The sequence below is a fragment of the Vipera ursinii genome (genome assembly GCF_947247035.1).
Source record: "Vipera ursinii genome assembly, chromosome: 3".
NCBI classification, from domain to species: domain Eukaryota; kingdom Metazoa; phylum Chordata; class Lepidosauria; order Squamata; family Viperidae; genus Vipera; species Vipera ursinii.
The window spans coordinates 163886913-163909797 of record NC_139516.1 but is presented as its reverse complement, the minus strand read 5'-3'; the positions used below and the strand labels follow the sequence as shown (position 1 = coordinate 163909797).

The 22885-nt window shown below is 35.2% G+C and overlaps 1 protein-coding gene across 15 annotated transcripts in view; it reads right to left on the bottom strand.

Annotated features, from left to right (window-relative positions):
- Positions 1-3508: 3508 nt before the first annotated feature.
- EPB41L3 (erythrocyte membrane protein band 4.1 like 3) overlaps positions 3509-22885 on the bottom strand; it is a 95619-nt gene continuing 76242 nt past the window's right edge. For 7 of the 15 annotated variants that reach the window (XM_083358737.1, XM_083358741.1, XM_083358739.1 and 4 more), the window contains exons 13-24: positions 18007-18060; positions 17507-17542; positions 16349-16540; positions 16186-16260; positions 13832-14542; positions 13225-13347; positions 12296-12649; positions 11059-11187; positions 10452-10550; positions 9635-9715; positions 9284-9400; positions 3509-7940 (exon numbers count right to left, since the gene is read on the bottom strand). In XM_083358737.1, the coding sequence (XP_083214863.1) occupies positions 9290-9400; positions 9635-9715; positions 10452-10550; positions 11059-11187; positions 12296-12649; positions 13225-13347; positions 13832-14542; positions 16186-16260; positions 16349-16540; positions 17507-17542; positions 18007-18060 (1965 nt within the window). In that variant the 3' untranslated portion in view covers positions 3509-7940; positions 9284-9289. The remainder of the gene's footprint in view (positions 7941-9283; positions 9401-9634; positions 9716-10451; positions 10551-11058; positions 11188-12295; positions 12650-13224; positions 13348-13831; positions 14543-16185; positions 16261-16348; positions 16541-17506; positions 17543-18006; positions 18061-22885) is intronic. The other 8 variants (XM_083358743.1, XM_083358744.1, XM_083358731.1 and 5 more) reach the window with 8 other exon arrangements.

Sequence of the window (22885 nt, the reverse complement as noted above, 5' to 3'; positions counted from 1 at the left end):
TTTTACTGCATTGTCTTTTAAGATTTTGAATAGCTCAGCTGGAATACTGTCACTTCCACTAGCTTTGTTGTTGCTCAGCTTTTCTAAGGCCCACTTCACTTCACATTCTAGGATGTCTGGCTCGAGGTCAGTGACCACCTCATTGTGATTATCAGGGACGTTAAGCTCATTCTTGTATAGTTCTTCTGTGTAATTTTGCCACCTCTTCTTAATCTCTTCTGCCTCTGTTAGGTCCCTGCCATTTTGGTCCTTTATCATGCCCATTTTTGCATTAAACGTTCCCTTCATTTCTCCAATTTTCTTGAAAAGATCTCTGGTCCTCCCTATTCTATTGTTTTCTTCTATTTCTTTGCACTGTTCATTTAAGAAGGCATTCTTATCTCTTCTAGCTATTCTCTGGAATTCTGCATTCAATTGGGCATATCTTTCTTTTTCTCCCTTGCCTTTCGCTTCCCTCCTTTCCTCAGCTATTTGCAAAGCTTCCTCAGACAGCCATTTTGCTTTCTTCATTTCTTTTTCTTTGGGATGGTTTTGGTTGCTACCTCTTGTACAATGTCGCGAACCTCTGTCCATAGTTCTTCAGGCACTCTGTCTATCAGATCTAATTCCTTAAATCTATTTGTCACCTCTACTGTATATTCAACAGGGATATGATTTAATTCATACCTGAGTGGCCTAGTGCTTTTCCCTACTTTCTTCAGTTTAAGCCTAAACTTTGCAAGGAGAAGCTCATGGTCTGAGCCACAGTCAGCTCCTGGTCTTGTTTTTACTGACTGTATAGAGCTTCTCCATCTTTGGCTGCAGAGCATATAGTCAATCTGATTTCTGTGTTGACCATCTGGTGATGTCCATGTGTAGAGCCGTCTCTTGGGTTGTTGAAAAAGAGTGTTTGCTATGACCATCGTATTCTCTTGACAGAATTCTATCAGCCTGTGCCCTGCTTCATTTTGCACTCCAAGGCCAAACTTGCCTGTTATTCCAGTTATCTTTTGGCTTCCTACTTTAGCATTCCAATCCCCCATGATGATAAGAACATCATTTTTTGGTGTTAGTTCCATAAGGTGCTGTAGTGCTTCATAGAACTGGTCAATTTCATCCTCTTCAGCACTGGTGGTTGGGGCATAGACCTGGACTACTGTGATATTGAATGGTTTGCCTTGGATTCGAACTGAGATCATTCTGTCATTTTGAGGATTGTATCCCAGTATTGCTTTTCCTACTCTTTTATTGACTATGAAGGCTACTCCATTTCTTCTGAAGGATTCTTGCCCACAATAGTATACCTGATGGTCATCTGAATTAAATTCACCCATTCCTGTCCATTTTAGTTCACTGATACCTAAGATGTCAATGTTCAGTCTTGTCATCTCTTGTTTGACCACGTCCAGTTTTCCTTGATTCATGGATCTTACATTCCAGGTTCCTATGGAGAAAAAATCTTTACAGCATTGGACTTTCCTTTCACCACCAGACACATCCACAGCTGAGCGTCCTTTCGGCTTTGGCCCAGTCGCTTCATTCTTTCTGGCGCTACTAGTACTAGTCCTCTGCTCTTCCCCAGTAGCATATTGGACGCCTTCCGACCTGAGGGGCTCATCTTCCAGCGTCATATCGTTTTGCCTTTTGGTACTGTCCATAGGGTTTTCATGGCAAAGATACTGGAGTGGGTTGCCATTTCCTTCTCCAGTGGATCACATTTTGTCAGAACTCTCTGCTATGACCTGTCCGTCTTGGGTGGCCCTGCACGGCATAGCTCATAGCTTCATTGAATTACGCAAGCCCCTTCGCCACGACAAGGCAGTAATCCATGAAGGGGATCAACACTCTAGATTATCATAAGTTACTTTACTAGTTTTTACCAAAATATGATCCAGGTATTTGGGATGTAATTGTATCAACTACATGGGTTATTTCTGAGTACTGAGAGTTTTGACAGGAATTCTAGCCACACCAGCAAGACTGTTTCATATTTTCAGATGAACCTACAGGTTTTATTTTAATATCTATATTCTCTCAGAGAAAAAAAAATACAAATTTGAATTCTCAGGGAACACAATCAGGTGATATTGTTGACCTGCTGGAAAATCAACATTCTAGAAGTGCAAATAATTAAGAATGTCTATGGAGATTCTCAGTCATCCAGGTCATGGTTTTCCCAAAGGTGCTTTTCAAAAGGTAACTGGTCTTTCTTGTTTTTTTTTAAACGTTTTGCTACTCAATCAAGAAGCTTCTTCAGTTATGACAGAATGGTGGGGATTGGAAAGATATAAAAGAATATAAAACTTCCCATTCCCCACCAATCAGAACTGAAGAAGCTTCTTGAACGAGAAGAGAAACATCTTTAAGGAAAAAACAAAGTCCAGTTGCCTTTTAAAAAAACATGTTTGGGACGATCTCTGGAAACCTGGTAGAAACCATGTACGAAAACCTTTTTTTTTTTTTGCCAGGGGTGTCAAACTCAATTTCATTGAGGGCGGCATCAGCATTGCAGTTGCCCTCAGGGGGGCGGGTGGGCGTGGCCTGGGTGGGTGTGGCCACTGGGTGGGCGTGGCCAGCTGTACATCATTCCCATCAAGGGTGCCTGGGCAGAAGTGGGACAGATCTGAGGGTCTCTGGGCCAGGGCCAAGGCAGTGGGGGCCGTTCCCTCACTGTTTCCAGGATGGCTTCGCAGGCCGCATGAAACCAGTTCGCGGGCCGGATCTGGCCCCCGGGCCTTGTGTTTGACATGTCTGGTCTAGAGTGCTTGCCAGCAAACAAAAAGGCATTCAGATGTATAATGTGCAACTATACATGGGATTTGTGCAATGAAAACAATTTTTTCTGTAAGGCAAAAATTTTTTCCCCATAGGTTGCTGGGTCTTCCTTGCTATAATATCTATGTGTTTACATATTCAGTAATCCTACCAAATTCCCCCTTAACAATGGCATTGTCATCTTTTTATCTTAATGAAGCACAACTGAAGTTGATGTTTCTGAAATTAGGATTCCTCTATAAATATTACACCCTGTATACTTCTGTGTATAATGACTTCAAACAAGATTGATCTTGTTTTAGTTACTTTGTATGGTGTGGACTCTATACCAACAAAAAACAGACAAAATGCAATTGTTGTCAATAGGCTATAACTTTTTATTTTTTTCTTCCACAGAATTTGCAACCCCTCCAACAAAAAACAACTTCACCAACACTGAATTATCATTGTGCATTTCATGCTTATTCTAGTAGAGAATACCATTTGGTTTTTCTAAACCAGTTAATTTGCTTTTCCTAGCATTCTTATCATGTTCATCCCTTGGAGGAAAGTGTTCCGTACATAGTACAGCAGTTGAACACATTTTAAGTGTTTATGTTCACTACAGCATATTTCTTAAATCATGTGGTTAGAATTGTAGTCTTTCAGTATATCTGTAGCAACACTTAACAGTCATAATACTGTTTCTAGTGTTGCAAAATTACTAATGTAGCTGTAACTTTATTATACAAACCATGATTTCTAGTTTCCGGAAAGACAGATTTGGATATGTAATTTGCTGGTATAGTTTAGCAATTAACTATTCCAGTCACTTCAAGGTATCCTTTCTTCAGCATATTTTAAATTAAATATAGCTTGTTACATGGTTTGAGTGTTCCAGATACAAAACAAATTTCAGGTTTTTGTTCTGAATATGAAACATCCTTGCCTGTTTCAAGCAGTAGCAATAAATCTTCCAACTCCCCCAAGTACTGCAATTGGACTAAAGTTAGGAGTATTTGATTGAACTATTTTTCATCCTTGTTTCAACTTAGCCAGAGTGCATGTGTGCTTCACATCTCGTGGTAACATTATCACTTATATAATCAAAAAACAAAACCAGACCCTTTCATTCTTTAACCTAGCCTTCAACCACTCTTAGGGCCAAGTAAAAATATCAGGAAAGAACAAATTGATGCTACAGAAACTACCCTGAGGTATTCAAGTTTTTTTTAATGAAACTTTTAAGAAATAAATAACTTAGATACTGAATGGAATATTAGATTATTGATCTGTTTCCTACAATTGGCCGATCAAACTAGATTTTATTTACACAAATAGAAAAGACTTCTTTCTGAATATTTTTTTTCAAGTTAATGTGTTCTGTGGGGACTTTCATTATTTTAAAATTGTTTAAAAATTGTAGTGCTTAGGCCTATTTTTTCAATTTGAGTTTTAGCAGTATACAACATGAATTACCACTATTACCGAGGCCCTGAAGAAAGAAATAAGGGACTGCAGCTATATCCAAGTTCCTTGAAATGTTTAAAGTGTTTTTGTTCTTAGAATGGAAGGAATATTTCAACACTCAAACACAAAGCTTCAGGTAGAGCTGCTTTATTCCAAATTCAAAACACAACACCTTTATTATTTGAAAAACACTTTTTTTTCCTCTTTATCAAACTTATTTTATTATGGCAACACTAATAACAAAGATCCTGGTGCATCTTTGGGTACTTTATTTCAATACACTATAAGTGTATTAGGATAAAAATGATTTTAAGAGATTAATTTTTTATTTTTCACTGTGGAAAATAAGATGACTTGTGTTGCAAAGAGCGAACATCATGCACAAATATGAAGCCCAAAGCAAGAAAAAATAAAAAATGATTAGATGAGCATTGAACCCAAAATTATAATAGTATGTCGGGTAGGATAACTTAGCATCTCAAAGAGAAATATTTATGAGTTTATAGCAATAATTTTAATAAACCGCAATCATTTGCTTGTTTACTTACAAGTACAACGAAACCTTAATTTATAATATTTTGACTACATGGGCCTTGGACACAATATAAAGTCCAATACAAATTGTTTAATTTACATAACATCCAAATGACTTATCCTTTGATTCAAAGGATTTTGGGAATAATGGATACTCTCAAATCTACTAAAATGGGCTTCCCTTGTGAATTGTGTTAAGTAGAATTTAATCCTTTGTAAAATGTTTACAATTATGTCATTTAATATATATAGCTAGATCTTTAAAAATGACATATTGAAACTTATGGAGAATGTTCTGAATGAAGTACATTTACTTTTAGATAAGTATCAATTAGTTTTTGTACTAATTTTAAAGACATGAGTAATCAATGTATTATGAAAAATAACTCTATTAAAAGATTAGCATTAGCAATAGCACTTAGGCTAGGTGTCTCCAAACTTGAATTGTGGACTTCAACTCCCACAATTCCTCCGGGATTTGGAGTCCACAAGTCATAAAAGGGCCAAGTTTAAAGACCCCTGACTTAGATTTATATGCTGCCCAATAGTGCTTTACAGCTCTCTCTGGGCCATTTACAGTACCAGCATATTGTCCCCAACAGTCTATGACAGGGGTGTCAAATTCACAACATCAAGTGACACGACTTTTTTCCCATTACCGGCAATGGGGTGGGCGTGGTTTTGGCATGACACATCCGGCCTGCGGGCTGGCAGTTTGACATCCCTGGTCTATGAGTTCTCATTTTACCGTCTTCGGAAGAATGGAAGGCTAAGTCAACCTTGAGCCCTCTGTCAGGATTGAGCTCCAGGCTGTAGGCAGTGTTTGCCTGCAATACTGCATTATAACCACTGCGCCACCGGGGGTCTTGAAAAATACCACATTTAACCAAACCAAAAGTTGTCTGAGGTAAAGTAAATACAAAATAATGCAGAACAAATTCCAATATATTAAGTATCATGAACATGGCCAAAACCACTAACATGCCAAATGGAAGCACATTTTGACTTTGCAAGCTCTATGAAGATATGCCAATTTTCTGAATGGTAAAACAACCACAATGTTCATAACAGTCTGGCCTTTTTAAAACCACTTCTATAGATTATTATAGCAATGCAACTATAGTGGTTACTTTTAAGGCTGAAGCTATTAAGGTAAGCACCTGAGTGGTTCTCTGAGGGGGGGGGACATAATTGTATATCTCCCACTATCAAGGCTAGGAAGAGAATAGTCTCATTTCCATTATTACAAACAGATAGAAGAAAAGGGGCCTAGAATTTAAACTCTGGAGAAAATAGATACTACAATTATGGTTCATTTTTGTGTTCTGCAATGCACTGATCTTTTGACTATACGGCTTCGGTTGTACTTACAATAAAGCAACTTATCTGTCATAATTAAAAGCTTCTAGAGTAAGAATATAGTGTGAATGAAAGGTTATGATTTATTGCTGTGCCTAGAGTAAAACATTTAGCCACTAAAATTCTTTTCATTTGTTTTGTAATAAGAATAATAGGTGGGAGGCACTGAAAATATCAACTGGACATGTGGCTACATACCTGCAAAAGCCTCTATATGTTTTCTCTATAGATTTTCTTTTTTATTTCAAAATACTTATCCTATTCTATCCTAAATAGCCTTGAGCTGGACAATGTGTATACTGTTATTATTGACAAAAATAACATTTTAGATACTCCATTATTTCAAAGCCTATTAAATGAAGTTTATTACATCTTCTCTTCAGTGAAAGATATCATGCCTGAATTGTGAATGAGCAACTAAATTCAACATGAAAGGCACAATACTTCAGCATTTCACTGGTTGATCACAAAACACATATTGAATTCTTCCAATATAGCATTTGGAGCATTCTGGCTAGATTTAGAATATAAAATACAAAACTATCTTTTAAAGCTAATGCTCAAAAATATTTAGTTGATCATGATCCTTATTAAACTTACATGAAACACAGTACATAGATTTATAATACAGAAGAAATCAAAGGGAAGTTGTATGTACAAAATTGAACAGACAGAATTAGTTTTTACAATTTCTTTCAGTTTTCCTTGACCTTCTATTTGTACCTACCTAAACCATACTGAAAGTGTATTAAAGAACATCTCTTTAAAATATTAAATGCTTTTGTTTTTATACAAATAGTAGCAACATTTAAATACTGTATAGCAAAAACATTTTTAGACACAGACCAGTACAAATTTAGGTGCATTTACCACTTTTATTTTACTATGCAGAAACATACATTCGCCATGTATTGTGATGAAACTGACAGCATAAAGAACATTGGATCCCTTTAAATTGATGTGATAATAAAAATGATATAATGCTTTTTAAGTGTTCTGTATGGTTTAAGGCTTAACTCTGACCTAAGTAAGGAACACTGACTAGACTTGCAAAAGAAACTTCTTTTTCTGAGAGTGGACAGGACTTGGTTTTGAAAAATCATGTTTTCAAAAGAACATATCTGAGATGCTGAGGAAAATATACATTTTCTTCAAAATAATCACAATGCAAATTTATAGATTGAGACTTTAGAAAAGTGACGGCAGGATTTCTAACTTTAACAATTCTAAGAATCATTAGCTATTAAGGGTCCCAAATCAGATAAACAAAGCATATTTTATAAGCATTTAAATAAGGTTAGAGATTCACCATTGTTTATAGAACAAGAATAATAAAACCAAATTATAACAAGTATATGATTCAAGTTATTTGTTGAACAAAGTATGTTATTGGCACATCTAATGTAATAAAACATATATATATGATACCTGTACAGCTTCTAGTATTGTAGTGTGATCTTGATTTTCCCTAAACAAAACTCTGCACTCCAAGAAACTGTGTTTAGACTCTCAATAATAGTAAAGGCATGAGCTGTTTTATGTGTAGCATAATACAATTGTTTTAACTGTTGATGAACGTGCCATTTAGATGTAAAGTTGATTTAGGAAAATAAAAATGCTGCTTTTTTGTAATTTGTTGTTTCATGCAATTATTCGATTACTAAAGCTGATTCAAATTGGTGTAACTGGGGGAATTCTGCCACTGTCCTTAATTAGCAATTAAAATCAAAATCTTTCACATTGAAAATTTCTCTGGAGAGATGCAAGTCAGCTGGGTTAGAACCAAGACTCCATATAGGCTCTGATATTCCCAGTGATGAAGTTCATAGAAAGCTACTCTAATCCTGTAGTAGAGAAAGTATAGTTATATTCCATCAATAATAAGTCTAAAATAGTAAATAAAGTCACAGAAAATAATGACAAATATTTCTATACAAAAGAACTCTTTGAGCCTGATGCAATGAGTCATAAAAGTAAGTGGAGTTCAGATCTCTATTTTCTGAAAATCTATATTTATAAACAATGTTCCAGATTCAATTTTTGACATCTGTAATGAAAGGATATCAAGTATATACACTGGAAAGATTTGATATTTGGGATAACTAACAAAATAGTTATTACTGGCCATGTAGAAAAAGCCTTGATTCAATATAAGTTAATAACATATGTAACATGGCATAAAAATAACTGCTATATGTACGCTATATATATACTTGTCATTCCCAAATGTTCTGCTACAAATAATTCCATTAATTTGTTGTTCAGGCTGTTTGTAGACTCATCTTTGTTCCTTCTTCTCTCTTTTCATCTTCCTCACATATTGCTAAAGCTACAGCAACTGATTTTTGAAAATTCTAATGTTTCATGAAGTAACACATAATACACACACACACACACACACACACACACACACACACACACACACACAAGGAAAACTTGTTTGAAATTAAGATTATACTAGAAGTTCAAACCAAGTAAAAGCCATCTCCTTTTTTACACACAATATTCAGCTTTTGTAGACTATGCAACTGTCACTAAATCTTGCAATAGCAGGTTAGTATGCCAAACATTCTAGCACATGCATATAGTAACTGCATTTAACATTCCAATGCTAATTTAGCAAGAATTTGTCAGCATGCCTTTCTTCAATCACAGCAACAAAAAAATTGCATGTCATTGTCTCCTTTTAAGAAACAATCATAAAAAATGCCAGAACATATTAGGAAACTTAGAAAAATGAACAGTTTTAAAAAGGTTATCCACAAACAACTTTGCAGTTGAAACTTAAATACTGGTATTTCAGTTCAACATACTTGCAAGCTTTCTCAGGCAAAACAGTATTTTACAATTAGAGAATATGCTTTTTTGCCCACAAACTATGCATAAGCAATCTTCAAGATTGTCAACTACAGAGCTACTTCATGGAAAATGCTTAGCAACTAGCAAGCAGACACAAGCAAATGGGTTTCTCCTATTTCTCTAACTGGCATTAACATAAAGAAAGAAAATGTTCTACTCTATAAAGTTAATCTAAATAGCCAAATCGTTCTCTCTTTTTTTCCACAAAGCATAGTACAAATGCCAGAAAGAATAAATAGAAAGGAATAATGATGGGTTCAGGGAGAAGGAATGATCTTTGTCACATGCCAGTCTGTGAGTGCCTGGAAAAAAATTCTTGTCATCTTACCTGTAGTCAATCCTCCCCATCTTCTGGTGTAATTTCTGTCTCTTTATGTACCACTACTTTGGTCACTGACATGTCAGGGTGCTGCTCTTTGGCCTCTTTAATTGCCTGAGCCAGCGCCTAGCGTAAGGAAACCACAGAAGGGCAGAAAGGAGAAGGAGGTGGTACGTGCATGATCAGTAGCAAGGTGAAGAGAGATTCATGATTAAATTTACAATTTCCAAATGAGGAAATGTGACTCAAAATAGACATTTTACAATATACTTTAAAGACCTGCTGATACTAAAATAGACTTTTAAGCTTACAGAAAAATAGACTAATTTGGAGCCAATTTTAGAAGCTTACATGTCATACCTGATCATGGTCAATGTCTGCATCACCCGTTATCACAATTCGCTTTTCAATTCTTGTCTCTGAAATGCCTCCTTTCACCGTCTTAAAGGGGGGAAAAAAAGCAACTAAGGCCTCAAGATACTGTCAAAGGATGTTTACTGCTTTTTTCCCCTATGGGAAATTAGAATGTTTTTGCCTCTATGTTCCATGTTTTTCTTTTTAAAGGCAGCTTGCTAAATGCAAAATGGTAGTCCAGATTTAAATAATACACATGGTTGATATGCTGTTTAATTTTCAGAATACCAAATGAGAAAATATGCAATATGCATGTGCAATAGGAACAAGCTTCTGATTTCTCTCTCATAATGTTTTCTCTCATAACGTTAAACAGAAACTGCATCACAACAACACTTTTTGGAATTTATTGGATAGATAATTCACTGGATGTTTAAAAAGTGATATCTATTTATGCTGAAAAGCACATTAATGCATACAATTTGGATATGTGCCCAAGTAATGGTTTAAATGTTCTTAACATAATGGATTTGAAACTTTTCAAGATGTCAGTGTGCTGTTGAATTTTACTCCTAAAATTTGGAATCAGTTTATAAAGAACTTTGGATCAATTTTTAATTTATTCTTTTTGTGTTGCATTTTAAAGTATTAAAATACATTCCTAAAATGAGACTAAGCTATAAAAAGCATACCTAACTACGGCTTCTATTCCATGGTCAACAAATAAATGATTACTTTAGTTCTTTAGCTCAGATATTTATATATTTAATAATAAACCTATCCCTACATTGAATAAAACTACCGTAATTTCTGATACACCTACTTTGGTGATATGTGTAGTAGTTGTAGTACTAGTAGTTTCAGAAGTAATAGTCTGTGCACTCATCAGAACTCCTGGTTCAGAATCAGCACTAGAATCCACCTAAGAAAAAATATGAAATGATTAATGCATTCAAGATTGGAGTTATTTGTATAAAGTTGGCAAACATTCTACTATGTAGTAGAATTTAAATAGTTCATTTCTTTCAATAATCAAGTGCAGATAGAATTGTCAGCTTGTCTAGGACTGAAAACAAGACAGGAAAAAAAATACTAGCAATATTGTATCCATCTTTTATTCAACCTGTCAATTCAATTCATTATGAAGGTATTTTTCATGTATTCAATATTTTAATATTATACCAAAAATGTTTTCAGTCTGTAAAAATGTTTATAAAAACAAAACTTTTTTTGCAACATTACCGATAATCTTTTTTTAATAAAATAAGATTGGAATGGTCTTAATCTATTATTAGAGTGTTCTTAGTCCAAATGAAGTTTAATTTTGTTACATATGTTGCCCTTGTCACCAATCTGTTAGCTTGAGTGCAAATTTTATTGTTCATAGAACGTGCTTATGTTTTTTTAATGTTTTTATTTTAGTACCTTACCTCAGAGGATTCATATGTAATAGTTTTTGTTTCAGTATGGACAACAGGTACTTCTTTCATAGAAATTTCCAATTTCTCTGCACCTGTAGCACTGCCAAAACTGACTGCCTCAGTCTTCACAATGGGTGACTGTTCCAATGAAATGTAAACATGGGACAGATTAAAAGTGCTTGATTTTCTAGTAATCCAGAGTAAAATGTAAATGAATGCCCTTGCCTAACAAGTATCTTAAAAGTACATAAGCTTATAAACAGCATTTTTACCATCATTTAGATCTAAATTGAGAACATATTTAAATAGCATATATATATTTTCATTTAAAGCTTAAATTAATTTTGCTGTAGCCCAAATTTACATAAGCTTATTTTCCTTTAAGTAGTTAAAACAGGGTTGAAATCATGAAAAGATGTCATATATGGGAGTTTACAATCAGAACATTCAAGCTGGAAAGTGTTTACAGATTTGAAAGTAGATAAGATAAAGAAATGGGTAATGATTTTTCCATGAAAGATTATACTTCAGTCTTTGCTCTGATAAAATATGTTCTAGTATCAGCATTAAGCTGTATTACTTAGTCCAAAATGCTTCTTAAAGAGTGCATATGATGCTAAAAAGTAAATTAAAAAAAAGAAAAAAAGAAATGTAAAATGAACATTGCAATAAACTTCCAAGATGCCATGCTTTTGAAGAAGCATTGCGTTGCTTCCTGGTTAATTTTTAAAATGTTCAATGTGATCTGCAGAGAGTCCCAGGAGTTAAAGGGGAAGGCAAACTTTGTTTTAACATCTGCATGTATACCAGTTGAGAGAGATGGAAGAAAATGAAGCAGTAGAAATCACTATGAAAGATAATTCATGCATCCTGCCTTGGATGCACATGCCTTCCAGATGGGCTATGTGCTATTTTATATTAAGTTAGCCATTAAGTCTATATTCACACATCAAGGGAAGCCCTGGCTGTACTCGTAACTACAGTTATTTAGGCTGCTAGCCGTAACCATATAGTAGCCATGTCGCCACATTTAAATCTCATACTAAACCAAACAGTGACAATTCATGAAAAGGACAAATTGAACTTGCAAGCCATACAACAAGTAAAGAACAAATGCATGTGAAGCTGCCTTAAGAAACAAACTGCTCACAGTAACAATGTTAGATGCATTGCATAACTTCCTTAAAGAAGTATACAGTAGTTTATCTTTTTGTTCAGAATCAGCAAATTAGACATGTTTAATTACCTCAAAAAGAGGTTTGCTTTCTTGCGTATTCAAAATATGGGCCGATTTACTTTGCTCCTCTTGTAGATCATGAGAAATAGTAGCAGTTTCTTCCTGTTGGATTGCAGCTTTTTCCTCTTTAGCCCCCTCAGTGATAGCAGAGCCCTCTTTCCCTTTGATGCTAGAAGCCACATGAGATATTGTCTGTGCTGTAGCATCCAGCTGAAGGCCAGCCAACTTAGCAGCATCCTCACTTGCATGCAAACTCATCACATGTTTCTCCTTGACTATTAAAGTTTCCTGCACAACCTTCTTGATGGCCTCCTGCTGTTGCTCCTCTGCTTTCTTTTCCTGATCAGTTTGTGTTTCTGTTCGCTGCAGGAAAGGCAAGTTAATATTAAAAGCTAATGTGTAAAATCTACAATTAAAGACCATCAAACATGACTGAGGGTTTGAAGAGACCTCAGTTTGAAGGGCAAAATGTGATTTGGATTTACACGTGGCATGCTTGAACTATTTGTTAAAATACAAAATGCTTCGGAAGTACCTTAAACCAAATTAGGTCATGTGATCAGGAAAAAGATGCAACTGCCGTAAGGTGTACCTGACATGTACATTCACATTAGCATGTTCCAAATTATATTCTGCCCTTTAAATCTGGATATCTGCATATCGCTAATAAATATGAAGTCCAATTTTATCTTTCATACACTTAAATTCTATCTCAAGAGTAACAAGCTGACTACTACCTCCCATTTCTGAATTTCTTCAAGTTTAAATGTACAGCTTTAGGAAGAAAAAATACTCAGCATGTGCATTAATGTTTTCCATACCGTTCCTAAAGATACTTATGTGCAAAATAATAAAGGTAAACTCAGTGTTACTATAAAATAATACCATAACCCATCAAGGGATAATCATTAAAATCTAAAGATGAATCAGATGGCCACCTGTGCCCAGCTATGTGAAGTAGTTGTAACCCCTCCTATGACCTCAGTTGGTTTTCTTGCAGATTCTATTAATGTGAAGATACCAGAACCATCCAAGGTTTTTTCATCGGAGAGTTGTTTTGTCTAAACAGACAGAGAAATATACAGTCATACGCATATGGACACAGAAAGCGAAAGACACACACACATACAAAGTTTATGTTAACTGACACAAAGACAAAGGAGAGGAGGAAATGTGGCAGGGTTACAAAGAGAAAATAATGGAAAATAAATTAGCAAAAGTCTGTACAGAATCTAAGTAGTAATCTAAACAAGCAAGTGGTTAGGGCTAGGGTTCTGCTGGTCTTGTAAAGCATTATTTTCTCTTCAAAAACAAGCAGTAGCAGCATACTACGTTTCAGTAAGACTGATCTTTAGTTTAAACGCCTAATGTCAGCTTTGTATTGTGTTAATTGATTTAAATCATGGAGAAATAATAAAAAAGCTGGGTTGGCTGTTGTCAAATTAAGGCCAAGCAGCAAAAGGACTAAGAGGCAGGGGTAGTGCAGAAATCGCCTAAAAAAAAGTCATGCTTTAATTCTTAAACCGGGTCAAAGTTGTATGTTACCACTACTTTTGATGCTGATGATTCAGTGACATAGTGAGCAGTGGCAATAGTGAAAGGTGGCTGTCTGCCATGTTTCCTCTCAGGCTTAGTTTTCCAACCAAAAGTCTCTCCTCCTTTCTGTTGTTCCTTCTCAAGCGATTTCTCAGCTTTGGCTGTCTGTACCCGTCCCACCATCTCGGGCAACTGCAAATCTTCATCTGCTTTCAGTATTTTCTTTACATTTTCTTCTTCTGGACTTTGTAGTCTGGAGTCTGCTTCTTTAATTGGTGTCAAGGACTCAGAGACCCTCCTTTTGGCATCAGATAATCTTCTGGCTTTCTCATCAGTTATTGGTTCTAGAATTTCATATTCTGCTACTACAGGAACGACTTTCACAGATTCTGGCATTGCCATCTCTGTGCTTTGAAATGACGGCAGGACCATTTTTTCTCCCTCTTTTACTTTAGTGGTCATGGTTACGATTTTTCCAGAAACAGTATCATAGGATTTTCCTAAGGTATACATTTTCTGTTTATCATCATCTTTTGAAAGCAATTCACCTTCCAAGTCCTCAAAGCTCTGTATGTCAGTGATACTGTGCTTTAAAAGCTCGGGTGGGATGTCACCAGTTTTACTGCTCACAGTCATTAATTTGTATGTCACAATGGTTTTCGATTCACCATCAACTACCTCAATGGGTACTTTGTCTACAATAACCCAATCCTCAGTGCCCTATATTTGAAATATAAAAGCTCAATTAGAACAACTAAGAGGTTACTTCTACTGTATGTCAGGAAGCTAAAATATTACACCTTTTCGGTGGTTACAGTAGCTACCTTAATTAACACATACATTTCTAAAGTCTTTTCATAAGCCAGAATGCAAGTTTTAATATTTCAACTTGTGACAACTAAGTTTAATACATAATACAGCAAAGGGCACCATACTAGCTTAATATTTTTACACATTTTTAAAAAATGCTACCTAGGGGGTGAAAATCATTTAGTTTTTAATTTTCTTCAACACAAAACACTGCTGTTTTAAGTGCAAAATAGAACTGTTTGGAGCAATAAACATTCCCAAAACATCTGAAGATGTAGCTTTATACTCAAAGCCCAGTTCTGTGAAGTTATGTGCTTGAAACAATTTAAAATATTTTACAAATGAAGGTGAATCATTCTGCTTATTAAAATATTAAAATATTTTGTACTCTCTAAAATATTGCAAATGTTACAGAGCACTGTTTATCCAATTGTTCACTACATAATGCATTTTATAACTTTATATAAATAATCAAGACATTATACTCTGAATATTCAATTGCAAGCATATGCTGAACCATCAATTTCATATACTTCCAAGAATATGTATTTAATAGTACTTCCTGAGTGACAGTCCAAAATGTTACTACTAAAAATTCATGGTGCAGCTTGCCGCTTTCCTTAACATTTAGTTAAGAAAAAGAGATAAAAGCAGGTGATTAGAGAGACAGAATTACAAGTGAAAAACAGTAAATACTGGTATCCCCTCTAATATTCCAGATTTGAGATAGAATAATTGAAAATACAGCTTTTCTAAAAGCACCTAAAGATTTTGCTGTTTATATAATCATATGCCTTGTAGAGGTAGTGGTGAACTCTATGTTTTAGCTCATTTCTAATTCAGTACCTCCTCATTTTAAAAATGATTTATAAAAGTTTCTAGGTAGGATTGCCTTACTACATATATGAATGCATATATGGAAATACACTAGACAATCTTGGAAATATTTATTAGCATTTCCAGTCCGCATAATATTTCCATTCAGGCCAAAAATGCATCTTCTGAATTCGATCAAGCTATACAGGAATACATGAAGTGCATTCACCTGCAGGATCCTACCCTACTTCTATATAAACATATTTATGTACAGATTTGATTCTTGCTGTCTTTTGTGAAGATTCTGCCTGCACAATGAAAATTGCACACCTAAGAATGAAGAAGTTCAAGCAGTATTTTGATTAGCATGCTTCTTTACCATAAACACATCTGGAAAATATATTTGCTACAATAGTAGAAGCAAATCGAATTTTTTAAATATATATATATATGCTAAAATGAAAATGGATTCTAAAAGCAGTTGATATTGGTTATTATTTTCACCGAGATGTTTAAACATGTATATATGCAGATGTCCAGAGAATCAATGATGAGATTCTAAGCTCTGAAAACATAAAATGCAAAGAAATCTGGAAACAAATCTAAATCAGAAACCTTTGTGATATATTAACCAAACCTTTAAAAATGCACTGCCAAAAGAAATGTGATGTATTTATCAAATTATCATTTTAAGATGTAGCATCTTTCGATAATAAAATGTAAACTTTCTTCTTTACCTGAGAATCAAGATGTGTCGTGCTTTCCTTCTGTAAAAATATACGTTTTTCAGATTTTTCTTTATCTTCTTTGGTCTAAAGGATAAGATGTCTATCATTAAAATCCACGAGAAAAGTTGTTGGAGTAGACAGAGTCTTGAAAAACAGGCAGATAAGCACTCACCTCGTCAGGCACAAGTGGTTCAATCATAGGGGCTTCTTCATGTCTTGCAGCAAGCCGGACTGGTGACGTTGAAAGTCTCTTTTCCCATTCACTAGTCCCTGAGGTATCTGTAGTGGTTTCTAAGAATGTCCGTTTCAGCTCACTTATATTGGTCTGGTGTTTTATCAGATCTTCCTGGGTTTTATCTAGTTCCTGATTTTAGAAAGGGGAACGCAGCATTATATATATATATATACACATATATATATATATATATATATATATATATATATATATATATATATATATATATATATATATATATATATATATATATATATATATATATATATATATATATATATATATATATTAGCTTCTCTGAGTTAACACAACCGGAAAACAAATAAATTTTCAAAGTTAATCAGCAAAAAAGCCTTGATGAGATTAGCTCTCACAGCACTAACACAACACTCTTGGGAAACTGGTGTTTTAAATGACAGGTGTAGGACACTTCACACATAACAATGTGGCAAGGGCATTTGCTACTAGGTAGGATTCCTGTTAGGGGTTGCCAGCCAATCCAAACTCCCTGCCAACTGAGCCTATATTAATGTGCATTCAGAAGCACCTGTGCTCTGTACATTGCTCTGTATGTGGAAAACATTTCCTGGGCACACTTCAATATGCAATGTGTAAAGTAGTCCTCATTCATGTGAGCATCAAATACTTTTAAGAGAGTCATAGTTCACACACATTCTAGAAACAGACTGTGCAACAGTTCTAAAAAACAGTATAACAGAACATCCTAATCTTACAGGATTAATAATTTGATTTATTTAGCAAGTAAAAAATGCACGTATCATGCATCATATACAAATTCACAGCTTAACCACTATATTTAAAACACGTAGAATACATGCACTAATATATACCCGTACCAACCTCTAACATAAGATTACTATGTTTGATATACACATTTTCACCCTGTATGCGCTTAATCAGACTATTCTGAAAAAACTGGAAAAAAAAGGAAAACATGAGGACCACAATATTCAAAGAATGTAAAAATGTTGTTCTAAGTAATGTTTGCAAATATTGTGGGTATATGAATAAACACAAGAATTTTTAGCTATGGAGAACAACATACACAAAAAAACAAGGCGTTCTTTCACTTGCCTGTGCTTTGAGATCACCATCTTCCTCCTGATCTGACTGTTTAGGTAGGAAAAAAACAGAAAACATTCTTACTAATAAAAATCATTTAATAGCTATAATAATCATCACAATGTTTTTAAACAGTTCATACTGATCAAATGAACAATCTATACAGGAAGTATTGACACTTCTGCTGGCATAAACCTCCACCCAGATGCAACTGTTTTAAAAGCTATCTCAAAATGTTTTGGGAGCAGCCAAAATGTATATATAAAGAGAGATAACTGAAATTAGTGGAAAACGTTTTCATATAGAAACTATTTATGCACTGTCATAGGACATACCCCTACATGGCATAGGGCATGCTTACTTGAGGGAGGGCCAGTCATGCATAGCACCTGCCTGGCCAATTCAGTCCTACAGTGTTTTCATTACTAAACGGTATCAACTATGCTAACATTCAGATTATCTAAGATATATGATATATTCTTTGACAACAAATCCAGAGCAACAGTACACACCTCTGTGGCTGTGGTTTCACCATCTGCTGCAGTGTCAGTTCTTTCACTGTCAGTCTGTGTTATATGACAGGTTCCAAGAAGAAAACAAGAATGAGAAATAAACCCAATTTGTAATTAAACAAAATCACAGGTTGAACGGTCAAATCTACATTTTCATGAACTGCATTATAATCTCTTTTCAGACAAATGATAATTTAAAACAAGCATAATCCAAAACAACAGATCAGACAGCATTAAGATCAAGGCATACTGTATAAAGTAGTGGCTTTTGCATTACGCAAAATCATTAAATTGTGAAGTTTGAAGGAACACAAGGATCACCTAGTACAATACTCTGCAATACGCAGGAACATCAATTAAGCCATCCTTGACACTGGTTAGCCAAACAAAACATAATCAGATTTTTTCTTTATTTTTTCTAAAGAGAGCCATTGACTTAAACAAGCAACAAAATGTGCTAATTGCACTTTTGTAAGTATAATTTAACTGGGGAGAGCCCTGTACAGTACTTTTAATGAGACATCATAAAAATATTGTTCTATAATTTCTTCCTTTAGAGAAGGAAAATCTATATACACATCTATTTTAACAGCCCCTTGATTTTAGCCCCTTATTTGCACAAAGATTTTTTTTCTCACATGGTTTTAAGGCTGTCTGCATTAGTAAAGTTTTAACAAACACACAAACAGAACAAATTTAGCTATATCTTGAACAGAATTAACATTTCTCAATATTTAAATCTGATCTAGCTGTAAGAGAATCTTTTTATGTAAAGCTATATTTTCTATCAGTGTTTATAAAACATAACATTGTATTTTTAAGTAACAGAAAGTAGAAATGATCAAAGTAAACAAAGCACAGCATTATCCATCCATCATTGATACATCCTAATATGTATCATGAACACTTTGTTTTCATTAATACTGTCTCAAAATGAACAACAAAGAGATTTAAAAAATACTTTAAAATAAATGTATAAAATGTTGAATGGGGTTATTATGAAAAAAGTCAGGCTATGAGCTATGACAGTTATACAATGATCCAAGGGACTGAAATATGTTTGAAAATATTCAAGACAGAGCGGTTATTCTGTATAGGTAGGTAGATATATAACATGCAGTCCAAATGTTTTGGATTATAACTACACATTCCCTTGCCATGCTGATTGGGACATAGAGGAATTGAAAATCTACACAACTGGACAGTGTCAGGTCACCTATTTCTACAGTAGTTCAGAACCTCTTCATGGGCAAATGATGTAATATATTAAACATGCAATTGTATTAATTCATATTTTGGGGTTGGAATAACAATCATTAAGTTGACAGAACAATTTACCTACAGGTAGTCCTCGCTTAATGACCATTTATTCAGTGGTTGTTCAAAGTTAAAATGTCACTTACAAATAGCAGTTACGACTGGTCCTCAAAGTTACAGCTGTTGCAGCACACCCATGGTCATTTGGCAGCAGGACATTTGGCAGCCTGCGCACATTTACGACTGCTTCAACCCACCCCACTCACCCATCTCCCCCCATCTCTGCCATTTTGGTTGCCCTGTACTCAACCATCCCTGCTGACCTTTATCATCTTCTTCCTCCCACTGCTAACAAGACACTCATGGCCAAGGAAGCTGCTGGCCCTTCATGCTTCTGTGAGGCCTCCATGAACAGCAGTATTGTTAGTTTAATTCTCTTCTTATTTCAATGCAGGAAAAAGAAGTATCACATTCATTAAGCTTACAGGTAGTCCTAGCTTAATGAGCAGTTGCTTAACAACCATTTGGTTATGACTTCCCATCCTCAAGGTTATGACTGCCACATCCCCCCTTGCAGTTCTATGATTGCATTTCAGGTGTTTGGCAACCAACTTGTATTTATAACTGGTTGCAACGTCTTTTTTATTTTTTTTATTTTAATCCCATTTATATCCCGCCCTTCTCCGAAGACTCAGGGCAGCTTACACTCTAAGCACAAATCAATGTGCTTAGCAATAGCCTTCATTCTATGTATATGCCTGATTATTAGGGCTTTCAGGGGGCCCCAAGCGGCATTATTACAAAGTCAGCTTATTGCCCCCAACAATCTGAGTCCTCATTTTACCTACCTCGGAAGGATGGAAGGCTGAGTCAACCTTGAGCCTGGTGGAACTCGAACCTGCACTAATTGCAGGCAGCTGGTGTTACTTAAGGAGGCATTAGCCCACTGCTCCACCAAGGCTCTTGCTGTCACATGGCTGCAGTCTATGACATTTTTTTTGCTGGTTTCCAGAAAAAAACTTACTTCCAACCCTTTTGTGTTCATGTGGCTTGTCACTAGCAGCATAGGTTCTTACTACATTTATCATTTAGGTATTCACATTTTTTCAATTATTGCAACACCAGTTCTTCCACACCTACTCTGCAAACTGAGTTTCTGTCCAATTCAGATAAACATTTTCTTTACTTTTCTAATGAATTGTGTTAACTGGGATCCATTCAGCCTTTCCCCAGAAGATGAAATGCAGTGAATCATGTTTTTGTAATATATAAATTACAATGATGCCAGTGTGTTACAGCCACACTGATCAAGAAGGCTGATCTGGCTGTGTCTACCCTGCTCATAATACTGTATATGAAAATTGTCCTCTGCCAACCCTATACCGGCGGTGATTTCTTCTTTATCTTTTTAGCATCTCCTGTTTCAGCAACCTGCTTATCCGGTGTTGAATCCTTCCAAGTTCTAAAATAGAATCTAGTCTATCAGGAGCAATTCATCCCCAAAGGATCACTGCTTCCTTATCAATTTCTTCAGATGTTTATCATTTCCAAAGTTGTCCATGCATTAAAGTGCTTTTAAATCTTAATACAGTTCAAATGGCAACCAACGGTATACCAGCTGTCTGTTATATAAAAGAAGATGGATGGAATCTACATTTTTTGTTGCCTTGCTGCTGTAGTTTTACCATTAGCCTGTCTCTATTGCAATTTACCTTGTTCATTCAAGAAATTATTTGATTTGTACACAAAGTAGATTGCATTTGGTTTTATTACAACATCTGTTTAGTGCTGCTGTGCCCAACCAGAGGTTTTTGTATCATCCTAAAATGCTTACTACATCTGCGCAACAGTAGTCTGTCCCAAAATATCCCAGAGAAATACCTTCTTTCAGCCATGGAAAGAATAGTTTCTTCCTTTTCACAAAGCTTGATATCCTTCCTCATCTTTACTCAAGATTTCCTTGTAGCATGAATATGACCCAGAAAGTCATGATTTCGGTTCTTGTTTCCTTTTGTCCAAGATAACCTACAACCTACAATATTCCATTTGACAGGAAATCTCAGGATTTCCATCCAGACATTATACCACTTAGCTGACACTGTAATTCCTACTGGCCTATCATTCTTACTAGAAGGTTTGCTGCTACTACAAACTGCATAGGAGCTCCTCTGTTAGGTCTATATAGTTTTAAATGCTTGCCTGAGTGAAAGCCATTCACATTTGATAAAATTAAGTGAGCTCTGGCTTTTTAGGCAGACAAAATTGTATTATTTTGCTATTCCCTTCTCTTTGTACTCAGCATTGAAAAGGTATCTTCTAATATCTTTTTACCCATTGCATTCAAGATACCAATTTAAAATTATCCAGGCTATTGGTTCTATTGCCAAAATACATTCCACAGAAACAACTACCTCTTTATTTGCTTCTCTTGAGGTATTCCTTTGCTGGATTTGTACGAGGTATCCGCACAATCCCAGACATTTACCTTCACAACGCATCGGTATTTTGGTATTCAAATGCATTAAGGATACATTTTGGGAGATACTTGCACACATTTCATTTTCTTCTTAGCAGAGGTAGGAACCTCACATCAAAGTAAATCTGCTAGTTACCCATACATAGCCAATACACACAAAAAAACCCCTTTTTTACACATGATTATGGATTTTCAGAAGTTCATCAGCGCATTTCTATGAACCTCTTTCATTTCCCTAGCAAAAGTTTGTCCTGACCTTGAGTGCCATGCTGAATTGAGAAGAGACTGGAAGCTGTATCCAGAGGCTTGGCAATATAGGGCTCACCTCTAACAAACGTACTCTTTGGCTACAGAGTTCCTAGTAGTGTCTTTGTTCCAGAGAATCATTCATATGTATAAATATAAAAACTACTACTCAAAGAATCAGAGTTATAATCAAGCCTATTCCTTTTTTATCACCCTGCTTTGGGTTGAACTACTAGGCCTATATTCACATGTATTTGACAAGGAGAAACACTAGTCACTAACACAGTCCTTGCATGATCTGCATTAAACTGACTGTTACAAGACTAGGGTAGCACTGAGACAGCAAGGGATGTGGGAACATTAGTATCTGCAAATTACGTTCTGGGATGCATGTGGAGGGAAAAATTGCCAGTTTATCATTTACTTCTTTTTAATTTTAATTTACAGTATTTTATGACCAGCCAAGTCCAGAATGGATTTCCTAAGCAATTATTTGTGAACAAGCTAAGCTCCCTTTTCAATGGGAGCCATTTTGTGAGATGATCAATGAAATGCTCTCAAATTCAAATGTGCTTGTTGACATGGAATGTTACCTATTTCTGGTGTGTACGGTTAAGCTATAAAACTACAGCATAAATTGCTTTACCAAGAACAGTTGTTAAAGTTGATTTAAACAAAATTTGCTGATATAGTTAGTATGATGATATTTATAACAACCAGTGTATCTATTGGACTAAACTCCCTTAATTCCTATTAACAGGAAGATGCAGTCGAATATATCTATAGCATAAAGAATGAAGGCAACAGTTTCAAATAAATAATATAAAAGAGCTGCTTATGTCACTACAATTTCATTAAAACAACTAAATCAATTTATTTATTTTGGGGCACACAGTTTAT